At 47.7% G+C, this 17075-nt stretch overlaps 1 protein-coding gene across 5 annotated transcripts in view; it reads left to right on the top strand.

The window, feature by feature from the left end:
* Nrap (nebulin related anchoring protein) overlaps positions 1-17075 on the top strand; it is a 70800-nt gene that overhangs the window by 33551 nt on the left and 20174 nt on the right. For all 5 annotated transcript variants that reach the window (XM_058581318.1, XM_058581319.1, XM_058581316.1 and 2 more), the window contains 10 exons: positions 475-573; positions 2473-2577; positions 3989-4096; positions 6096-6407; positions 7564-7668; positions 10445-10543; positions 12106-12210; positions 12964-13071; positions 13613-13726; positions 15872-16069. In XM_058581318.1, coding sequence (XP_058437301.1) covers positions 475-573; positions 2473-2577; positions 3989-4096; positions 6096-6407; positions 7564-7668; positions 10445-10543; positions 12106-12210; positions 12964-13071; positions 13613-13726; positions 15872-16069 — 1353 coding nt within the window. The remainder of the gene's footprint in view (positions 1-474; positions 574-2472; positions 2578-3988; positions 4097-6095; positions 6408-7563; positions 7669-10444; positions 10544-12105; positions 12211-12963; positions 13072-13612; positions 13727-15871; positions 16070-17075) is intronic.

Below are 17075 nucleotides of genomic sequence, written 5' to 3'. Positions count from 1 at the left end.
GACTTGGCTCACATGGGAGGAATAGCAACCCAGAGAGAAGGAGCTTCTGTTGTCCCTGTGGTATAGTCAGAGCCCGGTGGGCGCAGGTCTGTAGGGACACGCCCCATGCCAGGGAGCTGATAAGAGACACAGGGGAGGTTTGAACCCAGGTCCTTATGGTTGCAAAGGCCAAGTATCTTCCACTTAACCCTCCTATGTCAGAGCTAGATTTATAAAATGCAAATACTTGGTTGCACACAGTGAATTACAGTCTCTGCCACAGGAAAAACTAAAGTTCCCTCCCAGTAATAGCCATGAATACACCAGCGCAGGCTGACTTGGGGCCATGTGGTCCTGCTGGAGCTTCAGGACCAACTAGAACATTCTTCCCAGGGAAACGCTTGGGTCACAGAAAGTGTATGCACACACATGTGCTGTGTGCATGGTGGTGGGGGGCAGCCCAATTATAATGCTGTGGAGTCCTGTTCCTTTTAGAAAAACTACCGGCAGAGGGTTGATGAGCTGAAGTTCACCAGTGTGACTGACAGTGCGCAGATGGAGCACGCCAAGAAGAGCCAGGAGCTGCAGAGCGGGGTGAGTCCCGGGCTGCCCTCTCTCCACCAGGCTGCTGTGTCATGGCCCTGGGAGTCTTCAGGGACAACAGCAGGTGCTGCCCAGGCACGACCCAGGAACCAAAGGACCTTCCCCTTAAACAGGCTGGACCCGGCTTTCCTCAGGCTTCCAGGCTGCATCTGGGAACTGGCCACTGGTCCCTGCTGCTTTGCTCAACCCCCTTCTCCCCCAAGTGTTAGAGATGGGTGCAGGACTGTGACCCTTTTCTGCCTTCAGTATTCCGTCTTTCTTTCTTCTTTCTCTTTCTTCTCTCATAAAAGACTATAAATCTTGGAGAAGGACATTTGCCTGTGGGATGTGTGCCGGTCACTCTCATTTGACCTCAAATATGGGCGGCAGAACAGTGAGGCGCCATGTACACTATTTACAGATTAGTGTCCAGCACTGAGTAGATGCCCTCTTCCCTACAGCCTGGCCAGACCCTCTCTAGTTTTCCATCCTAAAGGTCCAGGTCCCCCTGCTGTAAAGGATGCTATCAATGTCACCCGGTCGGTGGAAAGCCACTGTTTGGAAACTCAACTCCAGGGTGGGGGAAGGGAGAGAGAAAGAGCAACAGTGCTGAGTTTTCCGTGGAGGAGAAGTTCACTCCTACTGTCCTTTTGGTCACTGCTCCCTTCTTGGTATCAGTGCCTCCCCATGCATCAAGGTCATGGAGGCACAGAGGACAGAGTGCTCCTTATCTCTCCCTCCCTCCTGTGCTAATCTGACCCCCTGGTGGGCTATTCTGTATGGCCATGCACAGTGTAAATGACAACAGCTTGGGGAGGTCCGTGGCTTCTGGGGAACAAAGGTATGAAAGTAGAAACCTTGGAGAGGTTTGCAGGTTGGGCCCTAATTTAAACCTAATTTACTCTATTCTGCCACCTAGTGTCTGGCCTGGTGGTTTGTTTCTCTTTACATTGTTTTTGTTTTTAATTGTAGAATATTTGTACCTACTTTTGTGGTACAGTATTGTAATTTGATGTATGTGTACTGTTTCAGGCAGCTTTTTGCTGCTGTGACCAAAAGACTTGACAAGAACAGTTTTAGAGGAGGAAAAGTTTATTCGGGGGTCACAGCTTCAGTGATGTCAGTCCACAGAGGGTCAACTCCATTGCCCTGGGCTGGAGATGAGGCAGAACACTATGGTGGACGGGTGTGGTGGAAGAAAGCCGCTCAGGACTTGGTGGACAAGAAGCAAAGAGAGACTAAGCTCAGCTCACTAGGGACAAAATATATACCCCAAAGGCATGTTCCCAGTGACCCACCTCATCCAGCCACACCCTACCTGCCTGTGGTTACCACCCAGTTAATCCATTCAAGTGGATTAAAGCACTGAGTAGATAAAGCTCGAATGACCAAATCATTTCACTTCTAAACTTTCTTGCATTGTCTTACACATGAGCTTTTGGAGGATACCTCATCTCTAAACCATAATATGTACAATGTGTAATGATCAAATCAGGGTAATTAACATTTCCATCTCCTTAAATATTATCATTCCTTGTTAGCAAGGTCATGCTGGGAATTTTCAAACTCTTCTCTAGTTATTTGGAAATATGTAATTAATTGTCCTAGACCATACTTACACTTGTGTATACAACGTTAGAACTACCCTGTGCCATCTGTATTGTGGGACCCATTACCCATCCTCTATCTTCCCCTCCTAGCCTCTACCCTTCCTGGCCTCCAGTGACCTCTGTTCTACTCTCTATGTGAGCTGCTGGTTTTAGTCCCTACAGATGAGTGACGTCATGTGTACTTGTCTCTGTGTCTGGCTTCACTTGGCGCAGTGTCCCCCAGTTTCCCACCTGCTGCAGCAGTTGTAATGCCTTTCCCATCACCCCCACCTGCTTCTGACCCAGTGCTCTCTCCCAACAGGTGGCCTACAAGGCAGAGAACCAGCAGTCTATCCACCAGTACACCATCAGCAAAGACGAGCCTCTCTTCCTACAGGCCCGGGCCAACGCTGCTCACCTCAGCGAGGTACTGCGGGGGGCATGGGCATCCATGGACTCTGCTGCTTGTGCCTTTAGCCACACAGCCCACCAGCCACATTGGTGGTGTCTGTGTCAACAGAGGTGACTGACATGGGGTGGTTCTAAACGTTGCTCCCTAGCACGTCTGGTTCCTGGGCCATGTTCCTGGGGAGGGGCTGGCGACCTTCCCTAGCGATGAGCTGGTGGCGGACTTGAGGCTCTGGGTGGATCCTGGGGTCACAGGGAGTGGTTATTCCAGGGGTCGAAGTTGAGTAGTGGCAGAGGGAGTGGGAAGAGCTCAGAAGTTGACCCTAAATTGCTTGGGTTTAATCCCTGATCTTTCTCTGTCCCAGGGATTTGACCTTGGACAAATTATTTTTTATTGTTGTTCTTTATTATAATTATTCAGTCATACTGTCCAATTAGTGGGCTTCACTGTGACATTTTCCCTTACATGTGTCTGTCCTGCTTGATTGGGGCCGCCCTCCCAGGTGCCCACTCTTGCCCTCCTCTCCCCGCAGGTCCACTTCTTCTGTCCTGTAGCCCATCTTCTGTTTTCTGTTGTCTGGATTTTTTTTTTTTTTCAGTTTCCACATAGGAGAGGAAATGTGCGATACTTATCTTTCTGTGTCTGCCTGTCTTACTTAACATGATAACCTCCAGTTCCATACGTTTTGGACAAATTCTTTACTTTGAGTTGTCCCAGGAATGGAACGAGGCTAGCCTTTCCTTGCTGGTTTTCATGAGGGTTCACTGGGCAGATATGCATCAGGCACTTGGAGGAGCATGCGCAGTGGTTGCCCTCAGGTGGGAGAGTATCCGGAGTCCTGTCTCCCCTGCCTCTCTGTCTTCTAAGGAGGGTCTACTCTTAGTTCTCCATGCAGCTCCCAGGGCTTTGGGGTTCTGATCTGGGGATAGGTGGTGGCGAGGATTGGAAGGAGAAACAAATGCTAAATTGATTCCCACACAGAAAGGGAGGGGGGCTTCCCCAAAACAGACCTGGAAACCGGGAGGTGGGTGTAGAACAGGGAACAGGAGGAAGGAAAGGCCCAGTGGATGGAGAAAGGGTACAGCCAGAGCCCTACCGCTGGGGGCACGTGGACAGACACAGAGGACAGATTTCCCCCAAATTCTGTGTTGCGCAATGCTGCTCTGCCTGTGGCCTGTCTTTGGGGGCTTCACATATTCCTGATATAAAATTCAAGGCTTCTGGAGTTTAATGTCTTCTGATTGAAGCCCTGTGTGCCGAGGGGTCTTCGGCCACCAGCAAGGAGGCCTGCGTGTGTTCAGGCTGTTTGAGCCTGGGGCTTTCGGTTTCCAGGGAAGATGTGATTGCGGTTTCCTTGTTAGCAAGGTCATTTCAGAGTCTGGAGAAGCCCTCTCACAGAGGATGATCTCTTGTCTCCTAAATCCCCCAGAAACGGTACAAGAGCAGCTGGGAAAACCAGAAGGCAAGAGGGTTTGAGCTGAGTCTTGATTCCTTGACCTTCCTGGCAGCCAAAGCCAAGAGGGACCTGGCGAGCGAGGTGAGTCAGCCCCCAGAGTGTGGGGGAGTGTGGGGTCCTGCTGCCTAATGTCTGGGAGGGTCTCAAGGAACTGGGGCAGGTTCTTTATCCTCATAAGCCCCAGAGTTCTTATGTGTAAAGGGGGATAATAACCAGCATGGCTACCCTTGCTAGTTCCGTGGGAAAGCACTTACTGGGTCTCTGTGTTGGTAAGTGGTAACTTAGTAATAGTACTAGTAAGAGCAAGAATCCAGGGTCCTCACTTTACAGATGTCCAGAGATGGTCTGTATCTTTCTAATGTGATTTATGATGTTCTATTTCTAAATCTGCTGTAGCCATGGTTAAAAATATAGGCTCTAACCAGGTGCAGTGGTGCACACCTGTAATCCCAGTGGTTTGGGAGACTCGGGCAGGAGGATCTCGAATTCAAAGCCAGACTCAGCAACGGTGAGGCGCTAAGCAACTCAGTGAGACCCTGTCTCTAAATAAAATACAAAATAGGGCTGGGGATGTGGCTCAGTGGTCAAGTGCTCCTGAGTTCAATCCCTGGAACCAAAAAAAGAAACAGAATATAGGCTCTGATGTCAGACCTTGGCTACAACCACAGCTCTGTCACCTCTCAGCACTGTTATTTTGGGCAGATTGTTTAACCCTTCAGTGATTAACTTTCTGGTAAACAGGTAATTGCAAAATGGTCAGGTGGAAATGAAATGAATTGATGTGTATTTATTTATTTGGTACTGGGGATTGAACCCAGGGGCACTTAACTTTTGAGCCACATCCCCAGCCCTTTTGATATTTTATTTTGAGACAGGGTCTTGCTAAGTTGCTTAGTGCCCTGCTAAGTTGCACTGAAGCTGGCTTTGAACTTGTGATTCTCCTGCCTCTGCCTCCTGAGCCACTGGGATTACAGGCATGTGCCACTGCATCCAGGGATGTGTTGTTTTATAGTCCAATGTCATCTGTTATGAGCCTGATGGGAGATAAGGAGTTTGGGTCAGAGCATAAGTCAAACTCTGCTTCCTCCATCATGGAAGTCTTGCTTTAAAAACAAAACAAAACAATAACAACAAAACAAAACAAAACAAAAAAAACATCAGTTGAGCCAGTGGCTTGGTCACATGGTTGGTTTTCACTCCGACATGAGCTCCTTACCTTGTAGTCAGCAAGCAACATTTTGCAAACCAGTTTGTGAATGCACTTTGAGTGGCACCTGGTTACCCCATGCCTGGCTCAGTGAGTGTGCAATAAATAGCGGCAGATGTTGATGATGTTGCAGGCAAGAGATCAGGGTGGAGCCCAGGTCTCCTAATGGAGTAGCAAAAATGTTGAAAACAGTGCCACATAGCATAGTGCTACGGTTGCCCAAGCATTTCCCATTGACTCTCCTTCTGGTTCTCTCTGCCCCTGGCCTAGTGAATTCTTCAGTTTTCAGGAAACATACTCTTTTTAATTCCCATATTCCATGAGCTCCTTTCTTAAATACCAGTTATATGTTGCCTATTCCATGTCTTTTTCATTTCATGACTGCTTTTTAAAAACAATGATCTCACTCTCTAAAAAGATTTAGGGGTGGGGGTATAGCTCAGTGGTGAAGCACTTGCCTAACTTCTATGTCTGAAAAAGAAAAGAATTTAAAAAAAAATTTAAGATTATTTTTGTGGGGGAAAAAATAAACCCAGGCCATTTAAAAATAAATCCCGAAAGAATGATCTCAAATTATTAGAGAGGAGTTGGAATTTCATAAGAAAATTGGTAAAAGACTGATCATAGCTGAGCATTCAGCATTCAGGAAGCTGCCAGAGCTTTTGGGCAGCCAAGGTAAAAAAAAAAAATAGAATTAATGGGTAATAATATTTTATCTCCTCATTTGATGAAAGGAAATATATCCGTTGTCCAAACTCTAATTCTTTTAGGATTATGTCAAAGGCTTTGTTCTAACTCACATGCCTCCAGTTAGAATCTGAACAGCTCCTGGAGGGGATTCTCACGTCTTGCTGCTCTGCTGCCCTCGTGTAGGTGAAGTACAAGGAGGACTATGAGAAGTCCAGAGGGAAGCTCATCGGGGCCAAGGGTGCACAGGGGGATTCTCAAATGAGCCACTCGCTGCAAATGTCCAAACTGCAGAGCGAATTGGAGTACAAAAAGGGCTTCGAAGACACCAAGTCCCAGTGCCACGTCTCCCTGGACATGATCCACCTGGCGCACGCCCGCCAGGCTCAGCACTTAGCCACAGACATAGGCTACAGGACAGTGTCCCATCACTTCACAGCGTTGCCCACGGACATGAAGGTGGAGTGGGCCAAGAAGGCGTATGGCTTGCAGAGTGATGTAAGCTCTATGTGTGTGTGTGCACGTGGGTGCTAGTGCTGGTGCAAGTGTGTCCCCCACACGCTTCAAGACAAGGTGATGCTATGGGACGCCTGTTTCTGGCTCCCTAAGTGGAAACACCTTAGCTTCCTGCTGGTTTAACCTTTATAGAAATTATGCCCATTTTAAATTCCGCACTAATAGAAAATCACAGAGCTACTTGTTCCTTCTTGGATTCTGATCTACATACGTCTTCCAGGTTTCTTTTGACCACTAGGGAAAATGTATTTGTGACATTCTTAGCTGTGGTTGGCTAAGGGAGAGTGTCACTATGGCTCCTCAGTTTGGGAATGACCAGATGGCCAGCCTTCAAAAACCTTCTCCTTCCCCCTTATGACCCACCGGGTGCCGTTTTCTTTCTGTCTTTAGTAGGCTCTTGTGCAAGAATGTGGGTGAGTGGAAAAGGTGGGTCAGCTGTAGCCAGACTGTTCCACACATGTGTGTGCTCATGTGTTTGTGTGTGTGAGTGTGTGTACTCACACTTTTTTTTCTGGGCAAGACTGTTTCATGATCCACAGATGATAGGCTAGTTGGGAGAAGTGTCCATTTAAATAACTGTCCATTAAAAGTACTCCTTCAATGGCAAGTAAAGAAATGAGAAACATCTTCCTCCTGCCCCCTACCGTGGTGGAGGGCAGGAATTGGCACCTTGGGAAGCCTTGGATGTCTTGTGAAATTCCCTCCAATAGCTCCCGCCTGAGTTCTGTTACGAATTCTCATTTATTTCTCCCCTTCGTGTCATTTTAAACAAGAAAACTGGAAGTGCAGACAATGAGGATGTGCTTCTTTCCGAGGCAGACCTGAGTCCCCGTAATGAGGGCCAAGGTGGGTTTGGTCCCTCCTGCTCTACCCCCAGGAGTGTGGGCGGGGCCTAAAGCCCAGCTCCACAGGGAGGGCTCCAATTAAAGAGGAAATTAATTTACATTTGGAAGCCCTACCTGTGACTGTGCAGAAATGGATAAGACAAGAGTGGCATATGATTTGACTCAGCTGGCACCAAGGGGACATCGGGAGCCGTTAATAGCCCTTCAAATGTCTGTGCACCAACAATGGCCTGCCTTTTTTTTTCTTCTTTTTTTTCTTTCTTTCTTTTTTTTCTCTCTCTCTCCTTTGTCAGAACCAATACAGGGCAGATGTGAAGTGGATGAAAGGCACGGGCTGGGTCGCCACCGGGTCATTAAATGTGGAGCAGGCAAAGAAGGCAGGAGAACTCATTAGCGAGGTGAGATTTCCTGACAGCGTGTACCAGGCCTGGCTGCATTAGGCGTGCGGCGTTTCTGTATAAAATTAAAATAATTTCCACTCAAAAGGCAAAGAAGAAGGCAAAGCCACATGAAAGGCCTCCGAACCCGGACTAGGGCTGGTAATTAGAGGGAAACCACATACCAAACACACACCAGTGGGGGCCCATAGAGCCCCAGCAAAAACAAAGTGGGTGACAAATGACATTATGAATAATAATGACAATCAAAAGGAGCTCAATTGCTACCCACCAACTTACCTTTTTAATGAAGCAGCACAGGAGAGATGATGAAAAGATACATTTATTGCACCCAGAAAGCGCTTTGTGTGACTTTACGCCCGTTTTCCTTCTCTCTTTCGGCCACAGTGTAAACAGTTTTTGAATATTCACTGGTGTCCGACGTGGTGACATGGTTGTTGCTTTCTTGTGAGAGTAGATTAGATTCTACTGAATTTAAATCTCACTCCTGCCAACTTATAGCCACCCTGGCTGGACCCGAGGGCATTCCTGCTTATAAAAAGAGCCATTTCACCACCTTTCAGGACCGTTCATTGAGCAGCAATTTTAAAGACTTAGCACGGTTGACGCTTTGCTAACTCCGTGCTGTGGGGAGCTGCCTGTGTCTCTCTCAGGGTGTTTAGCAGCATCTCTGGACCCCAGATTCCCGTAGCACCTTCTGCCTCACTGTGACAACCAAAGAGGTCTTAAACATGGGCAGATGTCCTCCAGGAGGCAGAATTGCCACTGGACTGGGTGCCCCCGGCCAGTCATCCGTGGCTCCTGCTCACACAGAGGCCCCCCCATCAAACCACCCACCCGGCCCTCTTCATGTCTGTTTGGGGAGGGGCTTGCTCAGGAGGCAGGTGAGCATTCAACTAACTTCGGGGTACTCTGATCTTTCTGGATTTTTCTGGGCATCACAATGGCCACATCCCTTAAATGCTTAAGCTTTGGCAATGAGCATCCTGGGACGTTGTTTTGAGGAGACTTTCTTACTAAATGCACAGTCCACACAGAGGGACACAGAGGGACACCCATGCTGGTTTTTCAAGCACACCTGCTCCGCATTGATACTTTCCCAGGGGAGAGCATTCTAGTTACATGACACACAGCAGGGTTGATTTCAAAAGTGGCCTCACCCATATCAGCATAGGGACCTTATTCAATAACACCTGAAGCTCAGAAGGTCCTCAGATCTCAGTGGGGACAGTACTGCCCTAAGTTGTTCTGTAAAATTAAGAAGAGACCCTCTCAGGCAGATGAACCTGAAAAACTTAGAGGAACAAACATTTGGGTTTGATGATTCATGATCCTTACCTCTCAATTTGGGGCCTACTCATAAAAGGAAACGAAGAGTAAAGACCACCATCTGCATAACTTGCCTTCAAAGTAATTCTGATATGAGTCTAAGTCTGGCAGCCAAGAAATCTTTTGGGAACCATTTATCCCTTGGTGATTTAATTTATGACATCATTTTGCAAACTTTCTCAAGGAATTTGGTTATCTTTCTTAATGTCTTTGTTTCATACCAGTCCTCAAACTTCAGGGAGAAAGGGAAGACATCACTCAACAATCTTTCCCAACTATCTCACTTCAGGCCACCATGTTTTTAAGTTACTGTTCCCTTGAGTTGACTTCTTAACTGTCAGGGTGCCAGGCATTGTTGAAAGAGCCACAGGTGGGCATGCATGCATACACACCCACACCCCCACCTGCACACACACCCTCCACATGCCTATGGTGTAAAGCAAGAGTCAGATAACCTTTTCTGCAAAGGACCAGAGAGGACCAGATAGTAAATATTCTTAGCCTAGCAGGTTTTATGGACTCTGTCACAACTAGCTGAAAAATGACCATATGCAATACATAGGTGAATGATCATGGTTGTGTTCCAATAAAACTTTATTTACAAAAATGGGTAATGGGCTACATTTGACTGCATCTAATACGACTTAGCACCATACACAAAAGCCCAACTAGGATAAATAAAGGGATATTTATTAAATAATTATTTGATTTGGGAAAACAAACTACACAGTCCTATTAAAATAGCAACTATTTCAGTGCCTGGGAAGAATACTTTGATTAAAGGAAAAAGGAATTAATTTAAGCATGATTTTCAAAATACTTCAAAATTGGGTTCTAAGGCCTTTGCCAGCATGTGAATTTTTTTTTTTTGTTTCAGTGTCTCTTAATTTATGTGGTGACTCATTCCAATCATAGCACCCTTTTCTTATTTAATATTTTAAAGAATTATTACACATGCTAACCGAACCAGCCTCTTAAGTTATTGGCTAGTGTACGTTCCCTGACTGTTAAATGCCAGGGTTTTGACTGTGATAATGTGTGCCAAGTCCTTTTATGGAAAGAAAATAGAAAGCTTCAATGGATAAGTAACTATGAACGCTCTCAGAGCCAAACTAAGATATGTAAACAACTGCGACATAGTATTTGAAGCCTATAAAAGGAATCCTTTCCTAAGTGTGGATCCTACAGTTTTTTTACTGGTATAACCTAATTTTGAGATGTTGTCTTTGCACCAGGTAGAAATACTTTAATGTTAATTGACATGAGGTTATTCTTAAATTGAAACAAATATTAACCTGAAGGCACCTAGGATATAAAGATGGAGGAAGCAGAATAATAATTATGTTCACAAATTCACTCTAATCTCAAGCAACCTATGATTTTCTCTTTCAAATGGCATGAAAGAGCAGCACAAAATTCACAGCTTTGATCTTTTCCTGCTCAACAGAAGAAGTACCGTCAGCATCCAGATGCTTTGAAGTTTACCAGTATTAAAGACACTCCGGAGATGGTCCAGGCCAGAATTAGTTATACCCAAGCAGTGGATGTAAGTGATAATGTATATACATTATGACTCTAAGAGTGGGCCCTTCTTTCAACAGTGCGATTGAAGCGGAGGGGATCTTGGGCTTGCTCCTTCTGTCGTCCTAAGGATGAAGGAGCTCCTTGTCCTTTGCTGAGGCTCCCCTTAGCGGGGGTGCTTCCTCATTAGGATGCAAACGGGGCGTTCCTGCACTTAGGATGCCAAGTGGGGCTCCGCACCCCACTGCCCCAAGATGCTCTCCTTCCTGCCCATTTGCATGTCTTGAAGATTCCGTGATGAGTCCTCCCCCCCTCCTTTGTTTGAAAGTGTTATTTTTCAGAAGGGAACTTGGGGTGAGATTCTTGCTAATTGGAATACCGAAGCCATGCTTAGGGGTCTGTAGGACCCAAGGAAAGGAATAGTTCTGTTTCCCAGACTTTGAAAACGATTTGAATCTGATTTATGGACATTAGCCTGGCTTTCAAGCCATTTCCCATATTCCCTTTATAATGTGGAACCAAGGTTTTACCCTTTGCCCTCTCAGTGCTGGGTTCACAAGAGACTAAACAGAATGACAAGTTCCTATAAAAATTCACTTTGGGACATGGATTAGCTCTGGCCAATTCAACTGAGAGGAGCCCATGGCTCTTTGGGTAAAGCAGAGCTACATTTTAAATTTCTTCAAATCGTTCAACTTGCCACATGGAAAATTCCCAAACCTCGTGGGTAGGGGTTTTAAAATTCTCTCCCTTGCGTCCCAGCATATCATTCCGGCTGTGCCTTATTTGACAGGAATTCTGAAATGGGCCGGGCGCTTGTCAGAATAGGCAGTGGGATGATTTCCAAGCTTATGGGCTCAGGAATTTATAATTTCTTGTTAATCAGCCCATCAAAATCAAATTGAATTCTGAGAAACACAGATGGTCAAATAGGAATTTCTTCTGAGAAAAACAATACTTCCTTCCTCCTTACCCTAATAACCTCTAGGGGGCACTGCTGTGATACGCAGGAACTTGGACACAGCAGCTAAGATTTGGGATGGAAAACCCTGGCTTAGAAACTTTCTCTGGTTACTGATGCCAACTCCTCATGTCATTGCAAACTACAAGGATATCAGAAGCCAAAATCAGAGCTATGGGTTAAAAGAGCCCCATACCCACCCAGGGGAGGTTTATTAGGACAAGAATCCTTGAGATGGGAGAGGGGACAAGGATGGAGTCAGAGGAACCCCACAGACAGGCTTCTGCCTCCTCATGCCCTCTCGCCACTTTTAGTTAATAACCAAATCACCGGGTGGAAACTGGACTTCGTTTTCTTGTTTGCACTCACCTCAGAGGTGTGCTAGGAGTGGCATATTCACAGAGGGGAAATATTCTGAGCTGTCATATTCTGAGCTGGAAAGTAGAATTGGGGAGAGAATGATGTGCACATTGCCATGTCAGCTATAAATCTGGGTGCAGGCAGGGTGCCCGCGATCCTGTGTCCATGAGGACATGGTAGCTACAGCACCTTGGTCTCCTGGAGTGCAATGTGCCCAATGCATGGGGAGGCTCTGGGTTTAATGCAAACCCTCTCTCCATCCACAGAGGCTGTACCGGGAACAAGGAGAGAACATAAAGCATCATTACACGCAGACCACAGACCTGCCTGAGGTCCTGCTGGCCAAGCTGAATGCCATGAACATCAGTGAGGTGAGGTTGACTTGAACCACTAGGGACACTGGTTTCCATGATGCAAGTCAGGGTACCTTCATGGGCACGCACCATGCCCAGTGCTCAAAAGGTCCTGGGCTGGTTTTAAGCTTTGCTGTCACCCTCTTGAAACGTGTGGCCATTTTGAACAAGGAGAGCCACACTTTGGTTTGCATTGGGCCCTGCAAATGATGTAGCTGATTCTGCAGAAGTGTTGAGCTCATTGCAGAGAATGAGCCAGGGAAGACGACCTACCTGCCTCGGTGCAAAGGGATGTGTACCAAGGAGCTGAAGTGTGGAAGTATCTCAGTAAAGCTGAGTGCATCTGGGGCTGTGCCAAGGAGATGCCTGGGGGCTTAACTCCGGTCCCCCATAATCTCTATCTGCACTCCCACCTGCCACTCCTATTCTTCGATAGACACGTTTGGTTTTTCTTTATCTTAACATGAAGAGCTATGCAAATGCAGCCTTGCACCCCCTTCTTCCAGTCAACTTGCTGATCAGAAAAATCTGGGTCTGACTCTTTGCTTTTAACCCCTCTCTCTGTGGTTTACCTGCCAACAGTGGGTGGGAGGCAGGAGCCCACTCTGAACATTTGTTCTAAGGCCCAGTGATCTCCAAACCCAACTGGGGTTAGGATTGGGGTGGGGGGGAGAGAAGCCCACCACAAACCAGATTCCCACTTTGGTAAACCAGAGTTTAGGAACCACTGGGTCACACGAAGGTCTTTATTTGTACACATCTTTCTTCCAGACACGGTATAAGGAATCCTGGAGTAAACTTCGAGACGGTGGATATAAACTGAGGTTGGATGCCATTCCGTTCCAGGCAGCAAAGGCTTCTAGTGAAATCATAAGTGATGTGAGCATCCGATACTATGACAATGTTTCATCCTACCCAGCTTTAGCTCTTTTTTTGCCTCTAACCCCTGCCTTCTTTTGCCTGTGGATAATTTCCTCTCCTCTCCGAACTGACTGTGTTAGGGCAATCAGATAATGACCAGTGCAAAAGAACATACCTTACAACAAAAAAAAATTCCCTAGCCGGGGGTACAAAGCCAAATGCTGGACTGTAAACATGGACCCCGGGCAGATGAAATGTACCCTCCACCAAGAGTTTTCATAAAGGGAGTCTGTGTGAAGAGACGGTTAACAATGCGTGCACCTTCTTGCAGCCCGGGCCGCCCAAGTGCTAATGTGTCCTGCCATTTCATAGCTGAGCCCTTTAGTCATTGGGAGTCTTGCATATGAAAGAATAGACCTTTTGACAACTCCCGCGCGTTTTCTTTTAACTCACCCAGTTACTGTCAAAAGAACAAAACATTTTTGCCCAATACCCACCTCTTCCATTCCGTGTCCCTTGTCCCCGAGCTGTTACTCTCTCCCGCTCTCTTTCCCTTTAGTACAAATACAAAGAGGCATTTGAGAAAATGAAAGGACAGATGCTTGGCTCCCGGAGCTTGGAAGATGATCTCAGCCTTGCACATTCAGTGCATGCGACCTCACTGCAGAGTGATGTAAGTAGGAGAAAATGCGACCGGAGCCGGGGGCCCTGCTTAACCATGCTCATGGCACAGCCAACTAGTGTCACTTGTGCTTGTGGAAGTGGGCATTGGTTCTGTTGTTAAATTGCGTTTGGACTTCAGCCTCTTCTGTTATCAAATGAGGTTGGATGAGTTGACCCCTTAGTTCCCTTCCGGGCAGGACATTCTTTGATTTGGAACACTGACCGCAAATGGTGGCCTATGGCCTGCAGAGGTATTTTGTTTGGTCTGCGGAGTGAATTAGCTGCAAACATTTAAAAACGGAAAGTGTGACATAAAAGTTTGAGAAGCTAGACTGGGTTCCCGAAGGCCACCGTGGGTTGAGGTTGCTTACCAACATCTTGCTGGTAGCTCCCTACAGAGGGGTTCTGTGCTCTCCTGGCCAGCAGCTGCCCCTCCTCCTCTGCCTTTTCCTTCACTTATTTGTGCTACCTGCACAAATGTGGGCATCTGAGCTTGCCACCACCCTCAGAGTTGATCCTGACCCCTGGGTGTTGGCACATGTGTGTACATGCTGTCTCCTTGCACATGTGAGCTGGCTAACACCACTGGTAACATCTGCATTCAACATGTTACGAAAGTCCAAATGCTGTCATGTACAATGTCTCATAAAACCTCAAACCATCTCTGGGAACTAACTCTGCCTTGTTATTCACCCTGGTTTCCTGATAAGGAGATGGAGACTGTGTTGGTTTGCATTGCTGTGACCAAAATACCTGACAAGAATAACTTAGAGGAGGGAAAGTTTATTTTGGCTCATAGTTCATGGTTCAGTCCATGGTCAGTCAAGTCCATTGCTTTGGGCTGAAGGTGAGGGAGAGTATCGTGGCGGAAAGGCATGATGGCAGAGCTCTGCTCCATTCATGGCAGCCAGGAAACAGAAAGAGAGAAGGAGGAATGGGGCCACAGGGAAGATGCACCCTTCCAGGGCTCACTTCCATGACCCCCCTCTTTCAGCCATGACCCACCTGTCTACAGTTACCCGCCGGCTGAACCATTCAAACTCAGATGAACTGATAAGGCTACAGCTCTCATAATCTAATCTTCTCACCTCTTACAATCCAGCCATTTCTCCTCTGAACATTCTTGCATTAATACGGGAGCTTTTGAGGGACACCTCATATCCAAGTCATAATTAGAGACTGGGTGGTTCAGTCCCTTACTTAAGGTCAACTAGAGAGGAGCGAGGCCAGGAAGGGGCGCCAACTCCATGTCTCATACTCTTTCCACAGCTTCACATGTTCTTGGCTGTTTTATTCTCTGTCTCGGTTTCCCCATTTCTAATACCCACCCCCCTTTCTGTTTTGTCCTGTGACTGTGGGGTTGGGCATGAATTGTGCTTGGCCTTGTGCTAGAGCGAGGGCAGGATAAGTGGAGTGGCAATTTTGGGTGGGGTGATGGAGCTTCAGGGAAGCGATGGGAAAGATGGAGGAGGACGAGGAAGAGAAGGTGGTGATTACGCACCTGACTCCCGAGAGGGCCCTGGCTGAAATTCACAGGCCTTCCAGTAGCTCCTCCAGGAGGGTGTGGAGCCGTGGTCTGGAGTGGGTTTCCCTTACCTTCTCAGGATATGCGTTGGGTTTGGGGAATGTCCATCCCTCAGGGCTGGCTCTCCAGGCATCCACCCTACTGCTCCTGGCCCTCAGGTTGACCAGGAAGTCACCTAATATTTTGAGAAAGTTCTTCCTTAGTTACTGTGAGATGAGGACCCTTGGTGTCTGAACCCTGAACCTGAGTGGATGGTGTGGAAAAGAGTAAAAAGTGGACAGAGTCCAGGGTAGCCATGCATCTTCATACCTCTGGAAAAATGAGAAGATCTAACGAATTGAGCCAGGAGATCACTGACGTTCTATCCTGGGCCTTGTATTCTCCCCTAACAGAGGAGCTGTGGGCCTTCTTTACCCAGATCAATGACCTCCAGGAGCTGGGGTGGTGAATGGCAGGACTTGGAGTTGAGCCCTGCTTATTAGGCCATTCCTCACAAGTAAGGAGCACAAATCCTGTCAGGAACATCCCTGGGGCTGACCTGGGACACTTACACTGCAGTGGCTCTTGCTGACAGTCCCATTGCAAATGGTGGCTTTGAAATAGCCGCTGTTGATCTGTTTGCCCCTCCAGGTGAATTACAAGAAAGGCTTTGAACACTCAAAGGCACACTTCCATCTGCCGTTGGACATGGTAACCCTGGTGCACGCCAAGAAGGCTCAGACCCTGGCCAGCGACCAGGACTACAGACATCCACTCCCCCAGCACACATCCTTGGCAGAAGACCTGAGGCTGCGCTGTGCCAAGAAAGCTCACAAGTTGCAGAGCGAGGTAAGGAGGCCTCGCCTCTGCCTCGAGGCCCTTCTTCTCCCAGGTCTGACTGTGCAGCACTGGCCTGCAGCTCCTGACAGCTCAGTAAAGGCCGCAGGCCTTGGGAATCCTAAATGTGCATCTTCTTCTGAGACACAACCTGAGAGTTCCTGCACAATTACACGAGTCAATAAGGACAACCACCACTTACTGAGTATTTTTGCTCAATTCCAAGCACCGTGTTTTCACCCATTCTCTTGTTTACTCCTCACACTAACCCTGAAGGGATGGTCTTCATCCCCACCACACAGAGAAGTTACAGTGAGGTGCCAAGAAGTTAAACGGCTTACCCAAGATCACACAACTGTACATGAGAGAGGGGGGTGCTGGACTTGAACTTGAGGTTCAAGTGGTGGAGATGCCCCTAGGTTCATACATTTTCACACTCAGGAGTTGCCAGTGGCTTTGCCTCTGGCTGCACATTGGATGGAGGGTTCCTTTTGGAGCTTTCTCCACTCCTGTCCCCGCTTCTGGGGAGCACTAAGATGTGTCTGTAGACGCTGCTCAGAGCCCATCCATCAACTGACCCACTTCAGGGGAAGCGAGCGCAGGAGGAGGTCTGGGGAATCAGAGCCCCTTCTTCAGGCTTCTCCTGGTGCCTGTCCTCTGCAGCAGGCCAGGGAGGGGCAGGAAGAAGGAGGACTTACTGGCTCTGGAGGAGAGGCAGCTAACGCTCCTCTGCAGCAGCAGCAGCAGCAGCCTGTTTTGCTCACACCTCTATCCCAGGTTGCCAGGTGTGCGTGCTCTGAGATTTGCAGGTAACGGGCCTCTGTAGGAGAGTAGAACACCACACGAGACCCCGTTCCTGGTTTGGTGGTGCCAGCGAGCTGAGCGGCGCTCAGGTCTGGTGTCTGTCGTCTCTTGGAGTTTTATGCCTGTGTACGGTGTTTACTCAATGACATCAGCTGTCAGGAACCTGAGAGCAGCTGTAGGAACCAGGGAGCTGCCACACTCATCCCGGGCCCCT

The sequence above is a fragment of the Marmota monax genome, unplaced genomic scaffold, assembly GCF_021218885.2.
Source record: "Marmota monax isolate L192 unplaced genomic scaffold, Marmota_monax_Labrador192_F-V1.1 WCK01_AAM20220418_F8-fsc00004, whole genome shotgun sequence".
In the NCBI taxonomy this organism is placed as follows: domain Eukaryota; kingdom Metazoa; phylum Chordata; class Mammalia; order Rodentia; family Sciuridae; genus Marmota; species Marmota monax.
This window is presented reverse-complemented; position numbering and strand designations above follow the sequence as displayed.